A 26,443-nucleotide genomic window follows, 5' to 3' on the forward strand; every position below is an offset into this window, starting at 1 on the left:
GTGGAACATGTGCACTCGGTATCCACAGGGCCTCTTTTAAAGAACTCACCCTGTATATATGATTCCATGCTGCTGCTTCAAAGGCTTCCTCTTTTATCTGCACAATCCCAAATTATGGCTGCACCCCCCACCTTCTCCTCTTGCAAGTGATCATTTCAGAATCACCTCCTCCTTTGCCCCCAGGCTCCAGCCATTGGAGGCATCCTAGTCACAGCAAGGGATAAATATGTGTGTCTAAAATGACTGGGGATGGGTGGAGTGGGGGGGGGGGCGTGAACATGCCTTCCCCTTGGCTTTGCTCCATAGTTGAAGTTTGAAGTCTCTCATGATGGAAGGAGATAATGAGGAAGCTGGTTCCAGACAGCATGAAAGCAAAATGTCTGCTTTTTAAAAAGAGCGCACACCATTAATTACTCCAGGTTTTTTGCACTCTGGCAAGATACAAGCTGTGGGGCCAAGGAATGTGTCTCCGGTGAAAATGTGTGGCTGCCTTGAAAGATGCTCAGGGGCAGATTTGGCAGGACTTGTCTCCTTCCTCCACAGATTGCACCAGAATGAACGGAATACAACTCTGTGTGCATGTTTTGCCGGTTTACTTAGTTTTGTTTAATTGCATTTTAATCTTGCTGTTGCATGAAGGCAGCATTCAGGACAGCATGCAGTCACTTCTCTTGATCCTCTCAAGGAAGCAGGATGTTGGATTGCAGATACCGTATTTTTCGCTCTATAACACGCACCGGACCATAACACGCACGTAGTTTTTAGAGGAGGAAAATCCATAGGCATGCCACCCGTAGGCATTCCCTCCATAACACGCACAGACATTTCCCCTTACTTTTTAGGAGGAAAAAAGTGAGTGTTATGGTGCAAAAAATACGGTAGCTTTGGGAAAGGTGTGCTCTTTAAGAAAGACCCCCCTCCAATGAAGGCATCTGCTCCCTACTGTGTTTCAGATCTCCTGTGTTTATTTCTGAGGACAGCTTCTATCTCCACACCCCCCCCATTATCAATGATTAAATGAATGCCAGCAGCTCAGATCCATTTGTTTTTCTTTTTTCTTTTAAATGGTTTTACCTGTGATTGTACCATGTTACGGAGTATAATTTGGTAACCATAGAAATGCTCCTGGAAGTCATTGCTACTTCAGGAAATTAATCTTTGCCCAAAGTGGGCTTTTTATTCCTTGCCAAACAGCATCCCTTTGCCAAACAAAGATTATTATTTTTAATTGTCCTCTTCTGAAGACTAAAATCCAGGTATGGATTTTTCATGCAGCAACAAACAAAGAAACAGCCCCTTCATCTGATGTAGCTTCCTCATTCAAATATTCAGCAGCAGCAGCAGCAACAGCAGCAGCGACTGGACTTAACTGTCAGGGGTCCTTTACCTTTACCTTACTTCACACAGCACAGTTAAGCTATGGAATTCACTGCCACGGGAGGCAATGATGGCCCCCACCTTGGATGTCTTTCAAAGAGGATTGGGCAAATTCATGGAGGATCAAAGTATATCAAACTTGGGGCTTTCTCAAGGCAAAATGTGTGTCCTACCATGGAGCTATAGCCCCCTCCAAGTTTTCAGGACCTCTCAAATTCTTTGGTTCCTGCTATCTTCCATTTCAGGTGCTGAAAGACGTCTCTCTGCCTGAGATTCTGGGGAGCTACTGCTAGCCAGCATAGACCAGGGATGGGAACTTGTGGCCCTCAAAGCCTTGTCAGATTCTGAACTCCAAGAAGCCCACTGTGGCCAATGGTCAGGGAGAAGGGAGTTGGACCATAGAAAGGATTCCTGGACTACGCAAACCAGTAGTTTGATTGGGTAATGCAATAGCTACAGGTTTTCAGCAAACTGTTCTGAAGTGCTTGGGGAACCGGATTTTGAAAAGCAGGTAATTTGGCTGTAACCCCTCCCTGCGGAACCAGCGCTAGTAGAGGCTGCTCCCTTGGGACTGTGCGTGGAAGGCAGAGAGTCCCACAGCAGGCGGCACCAGAGCCAATGGCAGGACCAGGCAACTAATTCTAGTTTGCCCTCCCTTCCCTGCTGGCATAGGAGCCAACTGCTAGGGGCTGAGGTCCCTTGTCCCCCAATAAAATATAAGAGTGGGCTGGATTCCCCAAAGTTGTCGGGCATTGCCATTCATATAGTGTGCATGCGCTGCATCTTGTCATCGATTATGTGGGTCAGGGCTTACCTGCCCCCCAATATTATATTCAAGTTGGCATCCCTGCTGGGTTCTGTGTTCTGTGTGGGGCAACAGCAGGACTAAGGAAGAGGCAGGAGCTGGTTGCCTGGGCCTTCCTGAACTGGGTGGGGGCTGGGGGCTGGCTTAGGACAGGCTGAAGTTGGCAGAGCAGCTTCCCATTTGCCCTCATGGACCAGCCTTCACCAACCAGAGCCCTGTTTAAACATCATAAAGTGTATGCGTGCATGCATGTTACAAATACTATTCCAGCATTGGCGAAAAACCTCGCATTGTTCCATCATTAAGCAAACGGCTAAAATATGACATGGCGACCATTTAGAAAGCAGTTTCCTCGAATATTTATCAAATCTCTGTCTTTATTTTTGTGACGGCAACCCAGGCAATTGTCTTGCCCTCCCTGGGGGTTTCAGCTCATAGGCCAAATCTAATGACAGCCGAGAAAGGTCAGCCAACCAGGATCCTGCCCCCCACTCTCTGCTGCGGGAATTATTTAATTTAATTTATTGCAGGCAAGTGCTTGCGTGTAACTTTATGCGAATGGTTATGGTTTCTAAACACCCATCAAGTTTGGAAACCAATGCAGGGTACCAATGTCTACTATATGTTTCGGAATGTGGTTTTGACCACTTGTTCTCTATAGGTTTGGCTACCTTTCAAGGTGTTGTCACCAAACGTGGCGCAAGGGTTCCCGGGGTGGGGGCAGCAGTTGCTATTTATGTTTGGGTGCTGGGTGCCATTCTGAAGCAAGATGGTGGACCCAAATGTGACTTTTGGTTGCCTGCCTTTTTGGCACGATGGATGCAAACTCACAAATAGCACAGTGCAGTTAAAAACACAGTATTTTGGGGTTTCTACAAATTCCTGGGCAGCACTGGGCACTCTGCACTAGTTGCTGATAAACAACACTTGAAGACTCGCAGCTTGGTGGCTTTGGATTAGGGGAAGCGGGGAAATCCCTGAAAGGCATGGATGCTGCGCACAGGCCTCAAAGACTGATCAGCTGTGCTTGAACCAGGGGAGGCCCAGGCAGTGTTAGCAATATGTGGACCACTGCTCTGACTTGGTATAAAGCAGCTCCCTATAATGGAGCAAATAATGATTCCTGAACACACCTGTGTGAATGAAACTGTCCCTTGACAGTTACCTTTTTGCATTTTTATACACGTTCCCTTCCACCTGGGCCACGTGCAGAGGAGAGAGCCAGTCTTCGTCAGGTTAGCACTTAGAAGCACAATTTTGGGCTGTAGGATTTGCTGCCTGCCTGCAGCGCATGTTGAATGAGGGATGTCATCAACGCTGGCACGTCTGCATTGAGTTGAATGTTTCTGCTGGCTTTTGCTCCATTGCTTTGTACAGTTCCCTGGGTTCTCTCTCTCTGTGATTTGGTTTCTGAGCAAAGTGAGAACCTTTGGGTTCCTCTGGTCTCAGAGACATCTAATTAGTAGCGACTTGAAGGTAAAGGTAAAGGGACCCCTGACCATTAGGTCCAGTCTCAGACAACTCTGGGGTTGCAGCGCTCGTTTTATTGGCTGAGGGAGCCAGAGTACAGCTTCCAGGTTATGTGGCCAGCATGACTAAGCTGCTTCTGGCGAACCAGAACAGCGCACGTGTGAGGGTTTGATTAGCTGCTTGTGCGTGAAAACGTGCTCCCTCAGAGTTTGTGCGACCCCACAAACCTCCGTGTGTGACGGAGCTCCTCAGACATGTCTGCTCTAGTCACTAGTAGAGTCCGACAGTGGCTGTCTGCGGAAGCGTTTCCAGCAAAGAAGTTCCTTAACGGAAACGCGTCTCCTGGACTCACGGCGTGACAGTTTCCTGCGAGGTGTGGGTCTCCCTAGGGGAGACTCCGACACCTCCCCACTGTTCTCGCTGGAAGCCTCCCTGAGCCCTCCCTCCTGCTCGCATTCCCTCAGAGACCCACTCCTCCCCCTGCTGGTCCCTGCTTCAGCAGTTGAGTCTCTTTCATCCTGCCTGAGTCCCTCCACCACCTGATGCTCTGATGGCAGTTCCCTGACATCCACCTCCCCTCCAGGGCCCCCCTCACCCCCTCCCAATTCCTCCCCCCTGGGAGGTGAAGGGCTAAAACCCCGAAACGAATCTTCCTCATCTTCTGACGTCTCGAACAATCCTCTCCATCGATCGTCGTCCTGGCCAGCTGCATCCTCCTCCTCTTCAGAATCTGGGAACCCCTCCAACTCCTCTTCCTCGTCGGTGGTGGCAAAGTATTCCCTTCGGAACCTCGCTACAGGCTGAGGTTTACGTGGGAACCTCTGATGAAAAGTCTCTATTAAAACCTCGTCATTGACATCCTCTGCCCTAACCCAGGTGTTTTCCGACTCCGGTTCCCCTTCCCACATTACCAAATACTCTACTTGATCTCCCTTCCACCTGGAATCGAGGATCTCCGCTACATGGTAGCTGTGTTCCTTCTCCTCCATTGCTGGTCCCCTAGTGACCCTCCCCTCACTGTCTCCTCTATACGGTGACAGCAACGACCTGTGAAAAACTGGGTGCAGCTTCATGTGGTTCGGTAACCGGAGCCTGAAAGCCACTGGATTGACCTGCTGTATGACTTCAAACGGACCCAGCCTTTTGGGTCTTAATTTCTTACAACCTCCTTTGAATGGCAACCCTTGGGTTGACAGCCACACCTGGTCCCCCACCCTGATGGTTTCACCTTCCCTCCTGTTTTTGTCTGCCTGCCTCTTATATTCCTCCTTAGCCCTGTTTAAGTTGAGTTGGAGCTGGCGATGGATCGCTTCCATTTCTTCCACGAACTGTTCTGCAGCTGGAACGCTCCAGTTCTCCCCCTCCCCCCCTGGGAAGGCTCTGGGATGGCACCCGTGATTAGCCAAAAAGGGGCTCATCCCCGTGGACACGTTCTCTGCATTGTTGTAGGCAAATTCTGCCAACGCCAACTTCTCCACCCAATCATTCTCTCTGTCATTAACATAACACCTCAAATATTGTTGGAGAACCCCATTTGCTCTTTCCGCCTGCCCGTTGGTTTCAGGATGACGGGCCGTCGAGAAATTAACCTCTACATGCAGTAAGCTCATGAGCTTCCTCCAGAACCTGGAAGTAAATTGTTTCCCTCGGTCTGAAACCACCCTCAAGGGGGCGCCATGCAACCTGAACACATTCTCTACAAACAATTTGGCGGTTTCTTCTGCTGTAACCGCATGTGAGCAGGCTATGAAGTGGGCCATTTTAGTTAACAGGTCTACTACAACCATGATGGCTGTTTTCCCTCTAGACCTTGGCAGATCAGTCATGAAATCTATTGCCACTGCTTCCCACGGTCTCTCAGGTGTGGGCAGTGGTTCTAATAAACCAGCCGGCGCCTGCCTCTCCCCCTTGGCTCTTTGGCATTGTTCACACCCTCTCACATACTCCCGCACATCTTCCCTGACCTTGGGCCACCAAAATTCCCTGGTAACCAGCCACATGGTTTTGTGTTGCCCAAAGTGCCCTGCTGTGGGGCTATCGTGCAGCTGCTTGAGTACCTTCTCCCTCAATTCCCCTTCAGGTATATATAACGCTCCCTTATAATACAATGCCCCATTTCTCTCCTCAAAACCACCGGATTTGTCTTCCTCCCCTCTGAGATCCCTGAGTTTCCCCTGGGCGTATGCATCCTGCACCGTACCCTCTACCAATTCCCTTTGCCCCACCAAAGTCGCCCCACACACCCAGCGGTCCTCTGGAATGATATGGGTTTCTTCGGGTGCTCCCTCCCCCTCCAAATATTCAGGTTTGCGTGAGAGAGCGTCCGCCCTAACATTCTCTGGGCCTGGCACATAACAAATCTCAAAGTTAAATTTGGAGAACTCTTGGGCCCATCTCAACTGCCTTTGGTTGAGCACTCGCGCCGTTCTCCAGTACTCTAGATTTTTATGATCCGTGCACACTTGCACTTTATGTTGTGCACCAACTAGCAGATGCCTCCATCTCCGGAACGCCTCATGAATAGCAAGCAGTTCTCGGTCGTACACCGTGTAATTCCTCTCGGATTTGTTCAGCTTCCGCGAGAAGAAGGCACACGGACGCCACTCTGACTCCTCCTTCCCCGGCTGCAGAAGAAGCACCGCCCCTATGGCTCTGTCAGATGCGTCTGTTTCAACCCTTAGCTTCTTTCGTAAATCCACATGCAGAAGTTGTTCTTCAGAGGCGAAGGCCCTTTTCAGTTCCTCAAACGCTCGCTCCGCCTCCGCCGTCCATACAAACTTCTTTTTACTGCTGAGACAGTCAGTGATGGGCGCCGTCAGATGGGCGAAGTTGCGGATGAACTTACGATAAAAGTTTCCAAACCCTAGGAACCTCTGCACATCCTTCTTGGTTTTGGGTGTTTTCCATTCCAGCACTGCCTGTACCTTGCCGGGATCCATGGCCAATCCCTTGTCTGACAGGCGGTACCCCAGGAATTCCACCTCCTTGGTATGGAACCGACACTTCTCCAGTTTGACCCACAGCCTGTTGGCTTGCAGTCTGCTCAACACTTCTCTGACGTCTCTCACATGTTGCTCCTCATTCTCAGAATACACCAACACATCATCTAGAAAGGCAACGCAATTCTTGTAGAGCAAAGGGCCCAGCACGTGGTTCATAAAAGATTGAAAACACGCGGAGCCTGCTTGTAATCCAAATGGCATAACGAGGTATTCAAACGCCCCCAAAGGGGTAAACATGGTGGTTTTCCATTCATCCCCTTTCCTTATGCGTATCAGGTTGTACGCCCCCCTTAGATCCAGCTTTGTGAAAATCTTTCCCTTCCTCACCCTGGTCAAAATATCATCAATTCTGGGCATAGGGAACGCCACCGGTTCAGTCACTGCATTCAGCCGCCGAAAATCACATACAAGTCTCGGCTTGTCCGCATTTTTTTTGTCCACAAAGAACACTGGGCTCCCCCCTGCGGCTTTGGACTCTCTGATGAAGCCTCTCTTCAGGTTCTTGTCAATGAACTCTCGCAACTCCTGCATTTCTCTGTCTGACATGGCATACAACTTGCCTACAGGAAGCTGCGCTCCAGGGAGTAAATTGATCTGACAATCAAAGGGTCTATGAGGTGGTAGTTGGTCAGCTTCCTTCTCGCTGAACACGTCGCTGAGATCTGCATACTGTGGTGGTACCTTCACCTTCCCCATTACTTCAGTCCCTGCTAGGGTGGCTTGGGCCCCTGCTGAACCCTTCTCCCCTTTGCAGTGTTCTAGGCAATGTGCTGAACCAAAGGACACCACTCTTTGATGCCAGCCAACCAGCGGATCATGTAGAGCTAGCCAGCTCATTCCCAAAATAATGGGAGCGCCTCCCAGGGTGGCCACATTAAACGCTATCAGTTCTGTGTGCCTTGCCACCCTCATTATCATTGGGACAGTCTGCAAGCGGACTCCTCCTCCCAACAACTCCCTGCCATCAATCGTGGTCACCTGCAGGGGGTTGCTTAAAGGGATGGTCTGTATCTGGTGTTCAGCAGCAAACTCCTTGCTCATAAAATTGCAGGAGCTGCCTGAGTCCAATAGCGCCTTTATTTTTAGGGGGTGCCCATTCTGCAGCTCTAGCGACACTTCAATCACTAGAGCAGGTCGAGGAGCTTCTGGCACGGGCACTTTCACTGCTCTTTGGCCTGGCTGCAGTGCCCCAATTGTGGCAACCAGGCGTTGGCTTTTACCTGCTCCGCTCCCCCTTCTTCTCCCCCCTCAACAGCTCCCACCATCCCTTGCCATTCCTTCCTCTGGGGGCAGACTCTGGCAAAGTGGCCTGGCTGTTGGCAGAGATAGCATTTCCGGGGGCCCTTTCCCTCCTTCTTAGCTCCCTCGCTGGTTTTTGAAAATGCGCGCGCGCGCGCTGTTCCGATTTCCATCGGCTCTGCCGGCGGGAAAGCTGGCTCAGGAATGTCTGGAATGCGGAACTCCTTCCAACGTTCCCCTCTCCCTTCCCGCCTCTCCAAGGCTCTTGCCTCCTGCCGCGCTCCTATGGTCAGCGCAGATTTGGTCAGCTGATCCATAGACTCCGCCCTGGGGCTCCGTGCCAGCTCGTCTTTCACCCCCGAAGAAAGACCTTCTTCAAATAGCATTTGAACGGGTGCCGCCGATAAATCCCAACTCAGTCTGTGAATCAGCATGGTAAACTCAGTCCAATATTCACGGACAGATCGACTTCCCTGCTTACAAGCCATTAACTGTCTGCGCACCACCCCTTCCTCAATATCGCTGGCAAACATGATATCCATTGCACGAAAGAACTTCATTGTGTCCTTTAGTATTTCATTGTGCGTTGCCATTAGGGGTCGAACCCAGTCTCTAGCCCCTTTCTCAAGATGCCCAATTACAAAAGCAACTCGCGATTCCTCATCAGGGAACTCATCGAACTGCACATTAAGGGCATATTGCATCTCTGTCCTAAAAGCATGGTAGTCCTTGGGGTCCCCCCCAAATTTCTGCACCAATCCAGGTACCTTTCTGGGGAATTGCGTGGCTCTCCCCTTCTTGTCTGCATCCTGAGCCCTTCTCTCCTCCAACCTCGCCGTCTGCAGGGCCAGTTGAACCTCCAACGCTCGGTATCTATCTTCCAAGCTTGGACCAGCTCCAGCCCCGGCTCCTCCGGTTCCGGTTGGTTCGCTCATGATGCCTTCTCTTGCACAGGCAGCGTACAAAGACTGTCGGACTGCTGTGAGGGTTTGATTAGCTGCTTGTGCGTGAAAACGTGCTCCCTCAGAGTTTGTGCGACCCCACAAACCTCCGTGTGTGACGGAGCTCCTCAGACATGTCTGCTCTAGTCACTAGTAGAGTCCGACAGTGGCTGTCTGCGGAAGCGTTTCCAGCAAAGAAGTTCCTTAACGGAAACGCGTCTCCTGGACTCACGGCGTGACAGTTTCCTGCGAGGTGTGGGTCTCCCTAGGGGAGACTCCGACACCTCCCCACTGTTCTCGCTGGAAGCCTCCCTGAGCCCTCCCTCCTGCTCGCATTCCCTCAGAGACCCACTCCTCCCCCTGCTGGTCCCTGCTTCAGCAGTTGAGTCTCTTTCATCCTGCCTGAGTCCCTCCACCACCTGATGCTCTGATGGCAGTTCCCTGACAGCACGGAAACGCCGTTTACCTTCCCGCCGGAGCAGTACCTATTTATCTACTTGCACTTTGATGTGCTTTTGAACTGCTAGGTTGGCAGGAGCAGGGACCGAGCAATGGGAGCTCACCCTGTCGTGGGGATTTGAACTGGCTGGTACGTGCCAGTACTTTGTAGTGGCACCTCTTTTTTTGCCTGGGGAAGCCCTGGGGATGGTTTCTCAGGGAGCAAAGCAATTCCCTGAGCTGAGCTTGCTGCTTGGAAAATTGATCCGTCCGTTCGGTCAATTGTGAGTGGGCAAGGGGGCAGCCCACAGGGAGCAAATGGACAAAGCCTAGAGCATTACTCAACAGGCCCAAGGCAGGCAGGCAGGCAAGGAAAGCACACACCCGCATAGATGTTATATTTTTAAAAAATAGAGTGATGATTGCATGGTTTAGAGACGGAGCTTCCTGGATGCTTTTGATGGCAATTCTCCACTTCCACCCAGACTCTTCTGCTGGAGAGGAAAGCAACGGCAGAGGGGAACCCAGGATTTCAGTGTAGTTGTGATTGGAACAGATGCCTGAGGAGTTGTTCATGTTGTTTCTAACTCAGGTCTTGTTTTTGTAAAATGTATTTGTTTTAAGCAACACATTTTTAAGCATTAAAAATGGTTATGCTAATGAATATATAATACAGTTATCACGCCCATGCTGCAGATTAGGGAGCCGTAGCTAAGAACTAATGGCTTAACGACAACCCTGTGGTGCAGTCCACTGCTGGTATTGTACACTGGAGATGCAGCTGAGGTTGAAGGGAGATTGTCCACAAATGCTGAGCACCCCACTTCTTTTTCTAGAAAAAAGGCACTGGTAATAATTGTAGTCCAGCAACATCGAGGGGGGGGCACCACACTGGCTACTCCTGCCTTGGAGTGTACAGTTAAGGCAGGTGCCTGGCCCAAGGAGTCTAAAATTAGATGCAGGGATAATAATTATAATAATATATGCTGCCACTCCGGGCAGCTTACAGCATATGTAAAAACATAAAATATCAAGCGTTAAAAACCTCCCGATACAGGGCTGCCTTTCAGTGTCTTCTCAAAGTTGTATAGTTCTTTATCTCCTTGACATCTGATGGGAGGGCGTTCAACAGGGCGGGCACCACTACCGAGAAGGGCCTCTGCCTGGTTCCCTGTAGCTTCACTTCTTGCAGTGAGGGAACCGCCAGAAGGCCCTCGGCCCTTTGGATCTCAGTGTCTGGGCAGAACGATGGGGGTGGAGACGCTCCTTCAGGTATACTGGACTGAGGCCGTTTAGGGCTTTAAAGGTCACTTTGAATTGTGCTCTTTCAAGACCGGTGTTATGTGGTCTCGGCGGCTGCTCACAGTCACAAGTCTAGCTGCCGCATTCTGGATTAGTTGTAGTTTCCGAGTCACCTTCAAAGGAAGCCCCACTGAAAGTCAAGGGAACGGGCCCCATTCATAGCAAGGAATTTGAGGCACTGCATGCAGATTCAGCCCTAACCTTTTATCTTCACAGCAACCCTGCAAGGTGGGTTGGAGGGGGGATTCTCCTCGGATGTCAAATCCTGGTAATGTCTGGACGTATGGCAGCCCTATCTTTGAGCTTGGCGGCGGCAGCACTGGTGGAAGAACTAGGGATATTCCAGGATCAGATTAGAAGCCAGAGTGGCTTTTGTAATTCTGAGACGGTCCCTGGAGAATTGGGACACTTGGAGGGTATGAAGCACCAGCTCAACCTGATTGAGGCTTTGTTTCTGGGAATCGCCATAATCTCTTCCATCCTTCCTGCCTTCCCTGAAGAAGGGCTTGGAGGTGCATCAAGAGCAGCGATGCCTTTTGGGAGATATGTTGCCACAAATGAATCAAAACGATTCTCTGCTTGAAAATGACCCACCCAGCCTTTTCACCATGCCACTAAATCTGCTAGCAGTTAAGAGCTGGCTTCCATTGTGTGCGTGACCAGATGTTTTAATAAGGTCATATAAGCTCTTCAAAAAGGAACACAATATATGTTGCATTCACTGGTGTGGTTGCCCTGATGCAGCTTAATGTATGAGGTGAGCCATTTGACCAAGGGTGAGGAGTTGCAATTCAGAGACCAGCCTTCACCACTCTGGTGCCCTCCCTGTGTTTGGGACTACAACTCACATTGACCAGGGCTGATGGGAACTGTAGTCCAAAACATCAGGGTTATTATTTACCTTCCCCTTCACCCTAAGGCCCCAGGGTGGATTACAACATAACAACACAATATTAAATACATCTTAAAGCATCTTACAGTCACACCCAAAAATGCACCCCTCAACTGTCAAGAGCCAGGGCAAAGAATTGCTATATAGTGAAGGTGCAGAAAAGTAGACAGTAAAACCTCAGCAAACCCTGGGATTCCCTCACCCTTTATTTTAAAAACAAAAAAACTGAGTGGCAGGAATATAACGTGGCAACAATATTATAGAGCAACACAAATGGATATGTGATAAACGGATGCACATGTAATAATAACCTGTGCCCTGGTCCCTGACATGCTTGCTTTCCACAGTCAGGGGATTCTTGATGTTTGAGAGCATTTAATCCAATGATGCCTGCACTTGCATGTTGAAGTTCCAGCAGACCCGTACCTTTCCCATGTAGATCATCTCTATGGCCAAAGACAGCCCTGCTTCCCTACCAGTGTGTGGAAACCACAGGAGGAGAGATGGCTTTGTGCAGGTTCCCTGCAGGCGTCTGGTTGGCCCTTGTGAGAACAGGATGCTGGCCTAGATGGGCCACTGGCCGGATCCAGCAAACTCCTCTTATGTTCTTAAACCAGAGGAAAACCACCTTGGAAGTTAGATGCTTCACTTTTGTCACTTGATAGCAACGTTCAGCCCATGCCAAACAAGGCCGTGCTTGAAGGGCTGCAACCCAGGAGTCAGTCTTCCCCTTTCTCAGACTGAAGGTGCCACTAAAAATGTTTATGGTATTTTGCTTAGAGAGCTGGGTTTTCCCATTTCAGGAAAGGGAGTGGAAGCTTTAATATAGCCTGATAGATGCAAAACATTTGCTTTAGAAACAGAAAAAGGTAGCTCCTCGTCTCATCTCAGACAGTGGTTGTCATTAACAGGGTGAGGTTGTGGAATAATGTTTCCTGCCACACTTTTTTCCACGGTACAGTACGGAAGTACCTTTGACCACGGCAACATAATTTTTCACTGGGTTTCGGGTTGGCCCTACATCATCCTGACATGCACTGCACTTTAATCTCTGTGTACACATGCTTGCAATTAGCCGCGTGGAAGTATTTATTGTTTCCTAAGGTCTTGCTAATAAGATGGATCATAAACTTTTAAGAGAAGCTAGCAAACTAGGCTTTGGTTCCATCTAGAATATTAATACTGCAGCTGAACCACAAATCCTCTGAGAATAGCAATTTGCTTTGGGATACCATGATGTTGCTGTTGGCACTCTCTGGTTCCTGAAAAGTTCACGGTGGTGAAGGGTGGGATCGCTCAGCTTCAGACGTTCCAAGCAAGCAGAACAGGAGGAAGGGCTGCGTTTCTTTTTCTCTACATGTCTCTATGCAATCTTTGGAAGTAGTTACAGATTAGTGCATTTGGGCATATTTCAAGTTTGCAAGCTTTGATTGGTTTTAATTGGTAGATAATTGGACTCAAGCTTTGGCTGGTTGATTGGTAGCAAACTTTGAGAATTAGCAGTACAACTCTAAGCCGCAGATTTGCTGGCTGGAAGGGGGAGGGAGGAGTGGAGGAGCTTTTCCGGTGGTGGAGAAGAGCTTTGATGGTGGAGGGGTCTGTCCACTCCAGAGTCTCCTCCCCTGCTTTCATTTGAGCATGGAGCTAGCATGGCAGTGGCCCCTGAAATGAGGCATTCTTGGGGCGAGTGCCCCAAAGGATTTTCAGCCTTGAAACCAAGATGGATTTGATTGTTGGGGAGGCCCCAGAATCCGACCCTCCCTCTTGCCAGACTGATCCCCCATGAGAACTGGAACCGGAGGTGGGCAGGTAGCAGTCTTAAGGCTATTGCTGGCTATGTAGCCTCCCTGGACCTTCCTTGCTGCACCTGCACCTAGAGAGCCAGAAGGCTGAGCCAGCCAGCCCCACCTTGGGGGCACCTGTAAGAGCTTGGCCACAGCTGCCCTTGCTTGCAGGGAGGAGTCCATGGCTGGGACAGTTGGGTTGTGGTGAGAGCACAAATGAGCTCATTGTCACTGGTAGTTTGCATAATGCATTTTCCACAGTAAATTTGTGCTCAAAGCAGTTCACAGAAAAATCAAAGTCTCAGTGCTGAATTACAATGGCAATACATAAGAACTGAAAGTATGCAAAGGGCAGAGCTCAAAGGATCTTTTTTAGCTAGATGGCATGGTTTTATTTCTTATACGAATATAGAGTGCCACCAGTATATGCCAACATCTAGCCCATCTAAGATTCTATAGAACTTTTATTCTCAATAATGATGGAACTCACTGGTGGAGAATACTTTTATCTGTTTTCATCTTTATTAATTTTAATTTTAATTTACCCATTTAACCATGCCTACAGTTGCTAATAGATCAGATAAAAATACCCCTTAAAGTGACTCATTTGTGAAGGCTCCTTGGGTGAGCCAGGCAGGTGGAAAAAGCCACCGTGAATGCATCAAGTATGATTCATGGTGCGCCTGTGTTGATACTATCTAGTCTTTTTATTGATTTATTGTAGTGTATTCCCGTATTTAGATTTACTGTAGTTTCATTCTATTTCCATCTTGCAGCCATTGTTAAGCCTTATTGTTAAGGGAGAGAAGAATAACAGAGACCTCATTGTGGGAGTTTACTATAGATCCCCAAGCCAAACGGAGGACATAGATGATGCCTTCCTGGAACAGATGGCCAAGCATGCAAAAGGAAGGGAGATAGTAGTAATGGGGGACTTCAATTACCCGGATATTTGTTGGACGTCAAACTCAGCCAAGAGCATAAGGTCAAACAGATTCCTCACTGGCCTTGCAGACAACTTCATTGTCCAGAAAGTGGGAGAAGCAACAAGAGGAACAGCCATTTTAGATCTGGTCCTAACCAATGTTGATGACCTGGTTAGTGGGGTAGAAGTGGAAGGATCATTAGGCGCGAGTGATCATGCTCTTCTGAAGTTTACTATACAGCGGAAAGGAGCAGCCAAGCATACTAGAACTCAATTTCTTGACTTTAAGAAAGCCGACTTCATAAAACTTAGGGAAGTGCTGGGTGAGATCCCATGGACAGCAATACTAAAAGGAAAGGGAGTTCATGATGGCTGGGAGTTTGTTAAGAGGGAGATAGTAAAAGCACAACATCAGGCAATACCAATGAGACGGAAACATGGAAGGTGCCTAAAGAAGCCAGGGTGGCTATCTAAAGAACTTTTAACTGAGTTAAGATTAAAAAAGGATGTGTACAAAAAATGGAAAAGGGGGGAAACCACCAAAGAGGAATTCAAACAAATAGCCAGCACGTGTAGACACAAAGTCAGAAAAGTTAAAGCACAGAATGAACTCAGGCTTGCTAGAGAGGTTAAAAGCAACAAAAAAAGCTTTTATGGGTATGTTCGTAGCAAAAGGAAGAACAAAGAAACAGTGGGGTCACTCAGAGGAGAAGATGGTGAAATGCAAACAGGGGACACAGAAAGGGCTGAACTCCTCAATGCCTTCTTTGCCTCAGTCTTCTCCGATAAAGAAAACAATGCCCGACCTGAAGAATTTGGAGCAAATGATTCAGCAAAGGAAACACAGCCCAGAATAACTAAGGAGATAGTACAAGAATACCTGGCTAGTTTAGATGTATTCAAGTCTCCAGGGCCAGATGAACTGCATCCAAGAGTATTAAAAGAACTGGCAGATGTGATCTCAGAACCACTGGCAGTCATCTTTGAGAATTCCTGGAGAACAGGCGAAGTCCCGGCAGACTGGAGGAGGGCAAATGTTGTCCCTATTTTCAAAAAGGGGAAAAGAGAGGACCCAAATAATTACCGCCCAGTCAGTCTGACATCAATACCAGGGAAGATTCTGGAGCAGATCATTAAGCAAACAGTCTGTGAGCACCTAGAAAGGAATGCTGTGATCACCAATAGTCAGCATGGATTTCTGAAAAATAAGTCATGTCAGACTAACCTGATCTCGTTTTTTGACAGAATTACAAGCCTGGTAGATGAAGGGAACGCAGTGGATGTAGCCTACCTTGATTTCAGCAAGGCATTTGACAAAGTGCCCCATGATATTCTTGTAAAGAAGCTGGTAAAATGCGGTCTTGACTATGCTACCACTCAGTGGATTTGTAACTGGCTGACTGACCGAACCCAAAGGGTGCTCATCAATGGTTCCTCTTCATCCTGGAGAAGAGTGACTAGTGGGGTGCCACAGGGTTCTGTCTTGGACCCGGTCTTATTCAACATCTTTCTCAACAACTTGGATGATGGACTCAAGGGCATCCTGATCAAATTTGCAGATGACACCAAACTGGGAGGGGTGGCTAACACCCCAGAGGACAGGATCACACTTCAAAACGACCTTGACAGATTAGAGAACAGGGCCAAAACAAACAAGATGAACTTTAACAGGGAGAAATGTAAAGTCTTGCACTTGGGCAAAAAAAATGAGAGGCACAAATACAAGATGGGTGACGCCTGGCTTGAGAGCAGTACATGTGAAAAGGATCTAGGAGTCTTGGTTGACCACAAACTTGACATGAGCCAACAGTGTGACGCGGCAGCTAAAAAAGCCAATGCAATTCTGGGCTGCATCAATAGGAGTATAGCATCTAGATCAAGGGAAGTAATAGTGCCACTGTATTCTGCTCTGGTCAGACCACACCTGGAGTACTGTGTCCAGTTCTGGGCACCACAATTCAAGAAGGACACTGACAAACTGGAACGTGTCCAGAGGAGGGCAACCAAAATGGTCAAAGGCCTGGAAACGATGCCTTATGAGGAACGGCTAAGGGAGCTGGGCATGTTTAGCCTGGAGAAGAGGAGGTTAAGGGGTGATATGATAGCCATGTTCAAATATATAAAAGGATGTCACATAGAGGAGGGAGAAAGGTTGTTTTCTGCTGCTCCAGAGAAGCGGACACGGAGCAATGGATCCAAACTACAAGAAAGAAGATTCCACCTAAACATTAGGAAGAACTTCCTGACAGTAAGAGCTGTTCGACAGTGGAATTTGCTGCCAAGGAGTGTGGTGGAGTCTCCTTCTTTGGAGGTCTTTAAGCAGAGGCTTGACAACCATATGTCAGGAGTGCTCTGATGGTGTTTCCTGCTTGGCAGGGGGTTGGACTCGATGGCCCTTGTGGTCTCTTCCAACTCTATGATTCTATGATTCTATTCCCCATGATTTTTTCTGATCCTCTTTTAAAACCATTCAAGTGGATGGCCACCACTCCATCTTGTGGAAGGTGAGCTCCATAATTTATGTGCAAAAAAGTTCTGTCGTGAATTTCCCAACATTGGCTTCATGGGATGTCCCTGAGCTCTACTGTTATAAGAGAGGGAGAAAACCTTTCCCCGACCGCAGTGGAGTCCAAACTTTTTTCACAGAGGACCAGATTTGATGAAGTGAAGGGCCATGAGGGCTGACCGAAGGGCCAACCAAAGTTGTTGGCCCTTTTTTCTAGTATTGAAGTTGTTGAGTTTTTTTATGATTTTACCCCAAAGTTGTTGAGCTTCTTTTATGCTTCTGTTACCCTAGAAAATAAACTGCCACAGGGGCCGGATTTGTCCCCCGAAATGGACTTTGGATGTGTCTGGCCTACTGGCTTTCTCCACCCCATAGAACCTATCCTACCTTTCAGGACTGCTGTGAAGATAAAATGGGACTGCCCCAAAGTGCAGATGTCTGTAGCCTGGGAGTTGCGAGATGACCCTTGGATCACCCCTAGGGTAGTTTGAAATTTTCAGATTTTTTTTTTTCAAATGTGCAGGACACTCTTGAAATGTAGTTTCAACGTGGCCTTTTTATAGGCAGGCCTGGGTGCACAAACTATCTTTTTACAGAAAGTTGGCTATTTTGCTTTTCTTCACAATATTTTGAGGATGGATGTCAGCATACTTTCAAACAGCGCTCTTACTGAATAGATGTGCAAAGATTTATTTTCCCAAGGATTTAATAATTGTCCCAGCAATCTTGTCATGCATATACCAACATTTAGCCAATGTCTGAAATTGTAGTTGGAAAATGACAACTTATTGGCTTTACAGTGTTTCTGTATCACCTTGCCGGCAAAGGTCCATACAGTTAAAGCTATGGTTTTCCCAGTAGTGATGTATGGAAGTGAGAGTTGGACCATAAAGAAGGCTGATCGCCAAAGAATGGATGCTTTTGAATTCTGGTGCTGGAGGAGACTCTTGAGAGTCCCATGGATTGCAAGAAGATCAAACCTATCCTTTCTGAAGGAAATCAGCCCTGAGTGCTCACTGGAAGGACAGATCCTGAAGCTGAGGCTCCAAGACTTTGGCCACCTCATGAGAAGAGAAGACTCCCTGGAAAAGACCCTGATGTTGGGAAAGATGGAGGGCACAAGGAGAAGGGGACGACAGAGGATGAGATGGTTGGATAGTGTTCTCAAAGCTACTAACATGAGTTTGACCAAACTGCAGGAGGCAGTGGAAGACAGGAGTGCCTGGTGTGCTCTGGTCCAGGGGGTCACGAAGAGTCAGACACAACTAAACGACTAAACAAGAACAGTGTTTCTGCTGCCATGCTGGTACCTGTCCATGATTCAAGCTGAATCTCAAAGTCACCTTGCAGACCCTTGTAGCTGCTTCTGAAATGGAGCGAGTCTTGGACAGTGCTAACCTGTATCAATCTGGCTGTTATGTGGGACCCAAAGTAGCTTTGTTGCCCTGGTGGATGACCACTTACAGTGGGGAAGGGGTGGGGGGGCTGCTTATTATTCGGCATTTCTCAGCAGCTTTTGAATACAGTCAACAGCGGTATCATTTTTGGGCATCTGGTTGGTCTGAGGCTTGGTGGTCTAGTTTACAGTGGATAGGAGCTCTATTTAAAAGCATAGGAGCCAACTGCTAGGGGCCGAGATCCCTTCAGCCCCCCCATAAAGTATTTAAGGAGGTCAAGCTCCCAAAGTCAGTGAGTATTTCCATTGAAACGGTGTGCGTGTGCCATGTCATGTGATCAATTATGCAGGGTGGGGCTTACCCCCCCCCCCTATTTCATTTAAGTTGGCATCCCTTATGAGGATGGCTTTGGATTCTAAGCCAACATGGGGAAAGGGAAGGGAGAAAGAGAAACTTGGCAGTTTGGCAGGAGACCAGAGACCACACCGTGTATTTTGTTGACTCTCTGTTAGTCTCAGTGCTGCCCTCTAGTGACTGGAGGCATGCAAGATGCCAAGACCCAGTACAGTGGTACCTCGGGTTACATACGCTTTAGGTTACATACACTTCAGGTTACAGACTCCGTTAACCCAGAAATAGTGCTTCAAGTTAAGAACTTTGCTTCAGGATGAGAACAGAAATCGTGCTCCGGTGGCACGGCAGCAGCGGGAGGCCCCATCTGCTAAAGTGGTGCTTCAGGTTAAGAACAATTTCAGGTTAAGTACGGACCTCCGGAACGAATTAAGTACTTAACCTGAGGTACCACTGTACTGTAGTTTCTAGGGCCAGGGAGAAACAGCCAAGCTCCCTTGTTATTTTTGCTGTTGCCAGGAGGTGTAAAGTTGTCAACTTAATCTCATATTTATAGTACTAAAATGTGCTGTTATATTTGCTATTATGTTGCTGTTTGATTATAATACCATGAACTTGTTCCTGTGGTGTTTGATTTGCCATGTATTCCTGCTTTCCTTGTAGTAAACAGCTTTGGGCAGGATTTGTTTTGTGGAAGAGGAGCATACAAATACAATTCTGAATGAAATTTAGGAAGGAGGTCCCTCGCGAACTCTTCAGCCCTTCCTACAAGAGCTGAGATGATCTTCCTCTCTATCTGTGTTCAGTTGGCATTTGAGATGATTCTTTTAAAAGAAAGCTTTGGTTTTCTTGCTGCTGCTTAATTTATTTAATAAATTAATCTAATCCCCTATTTTTGTATAGACATAGACATATTATAGACATAATAGATATACAGTGGTACCTCGCAAGACGAATGCCTTGCAAGACAAAAAACTCGCTAGACGAAAGGTTTTTCCGTTTTCGATTTGCCTCGCAAGACGAATTTCCCTATGGGCTTGTTTCACAAGACGAAAACGTCTCGCGACTTTGTTTCCTTTGTCTAAAAACAAAGACATGTTTTGTTTATAAAGTTAATTTATTTTCCCTTCAATTTTTGAACTGCTCTTTACAGTATGTGTGACTTTAAAGAGCAGTTAATAAACTGTTGTTGTATCAAATTTGGCTTTGTTTGGACTTTTTTTGACCATAGGAACGCATTAATTGATTTTCAATGCATTCCTATGGGATTTCGTGATTCGCAAGACGAAAAATTCGCTAGACGTCAAAACTTGCGGAACGAATTAATTTCATCTTGCGGGGCACCACTGTACACACAATATAGAATATTTTGTTATATATGTCTATTTATATACTTTATTCGTTGCTTTGATAGATTCCTCTGGAGCAGAGACGAGGAATACATTTTTTTTACACTGTATTACTACACCCACATCCCACTTTTCCTCCACTTTCCACATCCATATTTTGTTTTTTTATACTTGCAACAACCCTGTGAGGTAGGTTAGGCCTAGTGGGGATTTGAACCTAGATCTGCCAGACCCAAGTCCAGTACTCTAACTATTGCACTATGATCAGTTCCTTTATTGCACAATGCACATCAGCATTCACAAAGTTTTGAGTGTTTACTGCAATGCACATACACACACTTGTTGAAAGGGATGGTACTTATTTTCTGTTCCCTGAAAAGCTATTTGCTTGGCCTGGTTGGCCGTTGAATTTAAACAAAAGGAACAGGGTAATAAATCAAAGGGAAACAGTCCTTTGAAAGAAAGAAAAAGCAAGCAAGTCCTGAAGTTTCTTTGCTACTTCCACTAAAATTGTTAGTAGCAGCTGGGAAGGCACACACACTAAGCAGAAAGATAAATACCAAGGGAAATTTGGCTTGGCATGGCAGACATTTAAGTCAACAAGACAAAATAGATTACATAGCACAGACCTATCCTGCACCTGACTGAGTAGAAGCACAATTGCTGCAGGTGAACAGCTCTTAGCTGAACTCTTTTGATCCATGTTTGCATGTCGAGAGATTAAAAGCGAGGCTGGGAAGGTTGAGGGGCGGCAGTTTAAAGAGCATCAGTGATACAGGAAGAGTTTTCATGTGTGACTGTCGCCTCTTGGGAGTTTGAAAAAGTGAAAGTGTCTGCTTTCAGTAAACAAAGGGTCAAGTCATACAATCCCACAGGAGCTGCCTCGAGGAAATCAAAATTACCAATTAGGAAGTTGGTATTTTCCTTCTCTTACCTTTTGCATTATACTTTACAGGACCTTGTTTAAGGCTGTAGCCCCATGGAGCTCAATGAAGCAGATGCCTGAGGAGGCATCCATGGGCAGGATTGTGCTGTTGTGAGTAATTAACGGTGGTGTGTTGTCTCCATTGCTGACCCTCAAAGTTTTCAATTTTTTGGAATTCAAATCTTCCTGGGTTGGATGCAGAAATGCCCTTCTGTAGGTCAGAGTCTTCCATCAATGTTGCACTTCTATGGGTGCAAGGATTCCTTTCCTAAGCAGGAGGGCATATTTTGGATTCAGCCCATTGTATTCCCCCTCTATGATGCATGTAGGTTTGCTGCTATCATGGTGGCAAATCCATCCAACCAAAGAACGTAAATGGACAGATGGCCTCCTCCCTTATCTGCTTTTCTTCCACACAGATCAGTTTCAGAGATATTGCTCTGTATTCCCTTGCCATTTGGAGTTCAAGAGGCAGGACCTTCATGGTTGTGGCACCTGGGCTATGGAATACCTTACCTGGGGCTGCACATCTGGCATCTTCATTATTTAGCATTTCTTCTTCTTCTTCTTGACATGAAAGTATAAATAGTAATTCTTCCTCTTCCTCCTCCTCCTCTGGTAATACTACTACTAATAAAGCAGTTTCCATCACATGGAGGCTCTCTGTGTGCTGTGTGAAGAAGTCCTTTATTTTTTTCTGTCCCAAATCTCCCAACATTCAGCTTCATGGGATGTCCACTAGTTGAAGAGTTATGAACTTTGTCTACTTTCTCCAGGCCATGAATAATTTTATAAACTTCTGTCCTGTCGCCTCTTACTAGCCTTTTCTCTAAATGAAACAACCACGTTGTTTACACATTAAGGAGGGATCCTGGTTTGGTGCAGTGTTGCCTTCAGAGCTCAGGTCTGTATGACGTATTGGGGCATGCACAAACTTTTGAATTAGTCTTAGATATTGATTTATAATGTTTAGTGTTCAGTGAAAAGAAAACCCATTGACTGGTGATTTAGCCTTGAATGTGCAAATCATGTACAAAACCAGATATTTAACGTGTAGTATATTCCAATAGCCCCTTCATGGATCACTGCCTTGCCGTGGCGAAGGGGCTTGAATAACTCAGAGAAGCTATGAGCTATGCTGTGCAGGGCCACCCAAGATGGACAGGTCATAGTGGAGAGCTTTGACCAAACGTGATCCACCTGGAGCAGGAACCGGCAAGCCACTCCAGTATCCCTGCCAAGAAAACTCCATGGACAAAGACAACAGGCATATAAAAGCTTCCTCAGGTCGGAAGGCGTCCAACATGCTACTGAGGAAGAGCGGAGGACAAGTACAAGTAGATTCAGAGTTGATGAAGCGGCTGGGCCAAAGCCGGAAGAACGCTCAGTTGCGGATATGCCTGGAAGCGAAAGGAAAGTCCAATGCTGTAAAGAAAAATACTTCATAGGAACCTGGAATGTAAGAACCATGAACCTGGGTAAGTTGGATGTGGTCAAAAATGAGATGGCAAGAATAAATGTTGACATCCTGGGCATCAGTGAACTAAAATGGACGGGAATGGGCGAATTCAGTTCGGATGACCATCATATCTACTACTGTGGGCAAGAATCCCGTAAAAGAAATGGAGTGGCCCTCATAGTCAACAAAAGAGTGGCAAAAGCTGTATTGGGATGCAATCTCAAAAATGATAGAATGATCTCGATACGAATCCAAGGCAGACCTTTTAACATCACAGTAATCCAAGTTTATGCACCAACCACTGGTGCTGAAGAAACTGAAATTGACCAATTCTATGAAGACTTACAACACCTTATAGAAATGACACCAAAGAAGGATGTTCTTCTCATTATAGGGGATTGGAATGCTAAAGTAGGGAGTCAAGAGATAAAAGGAACAACTGGCAAGTTTGGCCTTGGAGTTCAGAACGAAGCAGGGCAAAGGCTAATAGAGTTCTGCCAAGAGAACAAGCTGGTCATCACAAACACTCTTTTCCAACAACACAAGAGACGACTCTACACATGGACATCACCAGATGGGCAGCATCGAAATCAGATTGACTATATTCTCTGCAGCCAAAGACGGAGAAGCTCTATAGGGTCAGCAAAAACAAGACCTGGAGCTGACTGTGGCTCAGATCATCAGCTTCTTATAGCAAAATTCAAGCTTAAACTGAAGAAAGTAGGAAAAACCACTGGGCCGGTAAGATACAATCTAAGTCAAATCCCTTATGAATACGCAGTGGAAGTGAGGAACAGGTTTAAGGATTTAGATTTGGTGGACAGAGTGCCTGAAGAACTATGGATGGAGGCTCGTAACATTATACAGGAGGCAGCAACTAAAACCATCCCAATTAAAAGGAAATGCAAGAAAGCAAAGTGGCTGTCCAACGAGGCCTTACAAATAGCGGGGGAGAGAAGGCAAGCAAAATGCGAGGGAGATAGTGAAAGATACAGGAAATTGAATGCAGATTTCCAAAAAATAGCAAGGAGAGACAAGAAGGCCTTCTTAAACGAGCAGTGCAAAGAAATAGAGGAAAACAATAGAATGGGAAAAACCAGAAATCTGTTCAAGAAAATTGGAGCTATGAAAGGAACATTTTGTACAAAGATTGCCATAATAAAAGACAAAAGTGGAAAGGACCTAACAGAAGCAGAAGACAGTCAAGAAGAGGTAGCAAGATTACACAGAGGAACTATACCAGAAAGAAATGGATGTCTCGTATACCGCAGGTAGTGTGGTTGCTGACCTTGAGCCAGACATCCTGGAGAGTGAAGTCAAATGGGCCTTAGAAAGCACTGCTAATAACAAGGCCAGTGGAAGTGATGATATTCCAGCTGAACTATTTAAAATTTTAAAAGATGATGCGGTTAAGGTGCTACACTCAATATGCCAGCAAATTTGGAAAACTCAGCAGTGGCCAGAGGATTGGAGAAGATCAGTCTACATCCCAATCCCAAAGAAGGGCAGTGCCAAAGAATGCTCAAACTACCGCACAATTGCACTCATTTCACACGCTAGCAAGGTTATGCTTAAAATTCTACAAGGCAGGCTTAAGCAGTATGTGGACCGAGAACTCCCAGAAGTGCAAGCTGGATTTCGAAGGGGCAGAGAAATGGGAGCACAAGGAGAAGGGGATGACAGAGGACGAGATGGTTGGACACTGTTCTCAAAGCTACTAACATGAGTCTGACCAAACTGCGGGAGGCAGTGGAAGACAGGAGTGCCTGGCGTGCTCTGGTCCATGGGGTCACGAAGAGTCGGACACGACTAAACGACTAAACAACAACAATATTCCAATAGGAACGCACTAGAAAAGTGTAGGGTTTTTTTTACCTCTTTGTTTTTACTAAGGATGTGTTTTGTTTAAGGATGTGGATGTCCCTGTAAAGTTCCATGTGCAATGACTCCCATTTTACATATTTAAGCACACTTAAAAACCTCAGGGTCAAGCAAGATCTTGTGTAATTTATGCATGCTTACTAGGAAGAGATTTCCATTTGAACTCGCTGGTGCTGGCTCTGAATTAAATGGGATACGTTTCAACTTATTCAGAGTTCAGATTTACAATTTCCTTGGCATGAATCTTGGACTTCCCTAAAATGGCACAGGCCTGGCTGCCCACTTGAGTTAAGAGAGGTTTCAAAAGTTGCTTTGCAATTTTTGCAAAATTACAAGCCACGATTGTCTTGGGCAGATAATTAAAACCAATGTTATCTGGCTGATAATGTCAAAGTTTGTACAATAAACTGGTTGTAAGCTTTGTACTGAGCTGTGCACATGGCGGGTTTGTAAGATAAACCCAGGCTTCCTTTGGCCACCTTGCGGTTATCTGATTGGTTGACAGAAATGGATAACATCTTATCTACAAGGAATGATGCTGTAATGTTTCACTTCATGGCCCTGCGCTCTGTTCAAACACTGTGCTAGTTGTGAGCAGCAAAAGGCACCAAAACCCGGCTCTGTAGAAGAAGCAGAGCCTGTCTAAACCTTATTCAGCAGAGAGAGACAGCAACAACAGTAGAAAAAGGTTTGCCTAGACTTTTCCAGTGACAGAGGAGAATTTTGTTTGGTCTGCATTTTTAAGTGACCTGATCTAATTTGCACCGCCTGGATTAATACAATGCAATTATACATCAGCTTTTGCACTTCTTTCAATTTTGCCATATGGATGTTGTCTCAAAATGTGTAAAAAGAAAGAAAGAGGTGCTTGGGATAAAATACATGTAGAAATGTGTACATTGGGATAAAATATATTTTTAATACATGCCTTGTTTTTTAATTATATTTTTATTGAAGTTTTAATAACACATAATGATAACAAGACAGGCAAGCATAAAGTGTAAAATATTAACTAAACATTTAAGTACACATTTAAATATATGGCTGGGATAACCCAGTCAGATGGGCGGGGTATAAGTAGTAATTAATAATGATGATGATGGGGATGATTGTATGGATTTCTTTTTTATGCAGTTTAATGTGGGAACAGGACAGAACAGATTTATGAATGAATGCAAAATTGATGTTGGCTGGGGAAACACTGATCTGTCCCTCTTTGAACCCTTTCAACATAGGGTGGAACATTAGGAAAAGTGTCTTATTGATTGATTGATTGATTGATTGAATTTATTTCCAGTTCTTCCACCCCAAGGAGTCTGTGGCAACAAACAGATGCACTATTTGAATCCAAAACCAACATTTTAGAACAGATTAAAACATTCTAAAAACCATTACAATTAAAAGCACCAAAAATCACTTACATTTTTTTAAAATACAAGAAAGCATTCTAAAAGCAATTAAACACAGTTATAAAAACATTCTTCCATCCAATAATCCCAGGGTTGCCTGGAATGGTCTTTAACCACCAAATGCCTGCGTAAACAGGACATTTTCCCAATGCCTCCTGACACTTAATAATGAGGGAGACATTTCACCATGAGTGGACCACCACTGAAAAGGCCCTGTCACAGGTCTGTACCAACCGGGCAGCTCCTGGTGGTGGCACCACCACCAAGACCATGCTTTGCTGATGGCAGGAGCAGCCCCCAAATTGGACCGCTTACCTAGAGGGGTAGTGGGCTTTCTGTCATGAAATGCTGAAAAGTAATCTATCTTGTTTTTGTTGTTTCCCTAGGATCTTGCTGTAGCCCACCCTGAATTTTTTATCACACTGGACACATCACGTTAAGAGTCACTAACCATGGCAGACAATTTTAAAGGCTCTTTAAGGTAAGTATTGGTACCCCCTCCCCTCTTCATGTGCCTTACATTGAACATTGTACCTTGGGGAATCTCACATGGAGGTTGCCCAGTGGGGAAGAGAGCCAGTTTGGAAGACAATTTGGCACAACTGGTTTGCTGTATTTCCTGCATTGCAGGGTTTGGACTTGATGGAGGGCATTCCTTGGGGCTGGCCAGACTGGCCCTGCCGATGGCCCAGGCCCAGACTGGGTGGGTGCAAAAGTGGCACCTCTGGCTTGGAGAGGCCAGGAGTCTGCCTGCCTGTCTGCGCACGCTCTGGGTGCTGGGCGAGGTGCACAGGCTCCTCTGGGAGGAGGAATCCAGCCACTGGGATGGTCCATTGCAGCTGCCCTCTGGGACCCTCTCTTCAGTCAGCCGGTGGCACGATTAGAAGTGTGAGAGGAACTGGGGAAGAAAGACTGTGAGAACAGGCAGAAGTTGCAGGAAGAGGAAAAAGGGAGGGAGGGAGGGAGGCAGATGGACTGGCAGAGGAGGAGG

General features: G+C 46.6%; 1 protein-coding gene across 3 annotated transcripts in view; it reads left to right on the forward strand.

The window, feature by feature from the left end:
• The window catches only part of LOC310693582 (thrombospondin type-1 domain-containing protein 4-like), a 252,516-nt gene that overhangs the window by 681 nt on the left and 225,392 nt on the right, over positions 1 to 26,443 (forward strand). For all 3 annotated transcript variants that reach the window (XM_083475940.1, XM_083475939.1, XM_083475941.1), the window contains exon 2: positions 25,839 to 25,933. In XM_083475940.1, coding sequence (XP_083332066.1) covers positions 25,905 to 25,933 — 29 coding nt within the window. In that variant the 5' untranslated portion in view covers positions 25,839 to 25,904. The remainder of the gene's footprint in view (positions 1 to 25,838; positions 25,934 to 26,443) is intronic.

This window comes from Podarcis liolepis (assembly GCF_965112155.1).
Source record: "Podarcis liolepis genome assembly, chromosome: 14".
In the NCBI taxonomy this organism is placed as follows: domain Eukaryota; kingdom Metazoa; phylum Chordata; class Lepidosauria; order Squamata; family Lacertidae; genus Podarcis; species Podarcis liolepis.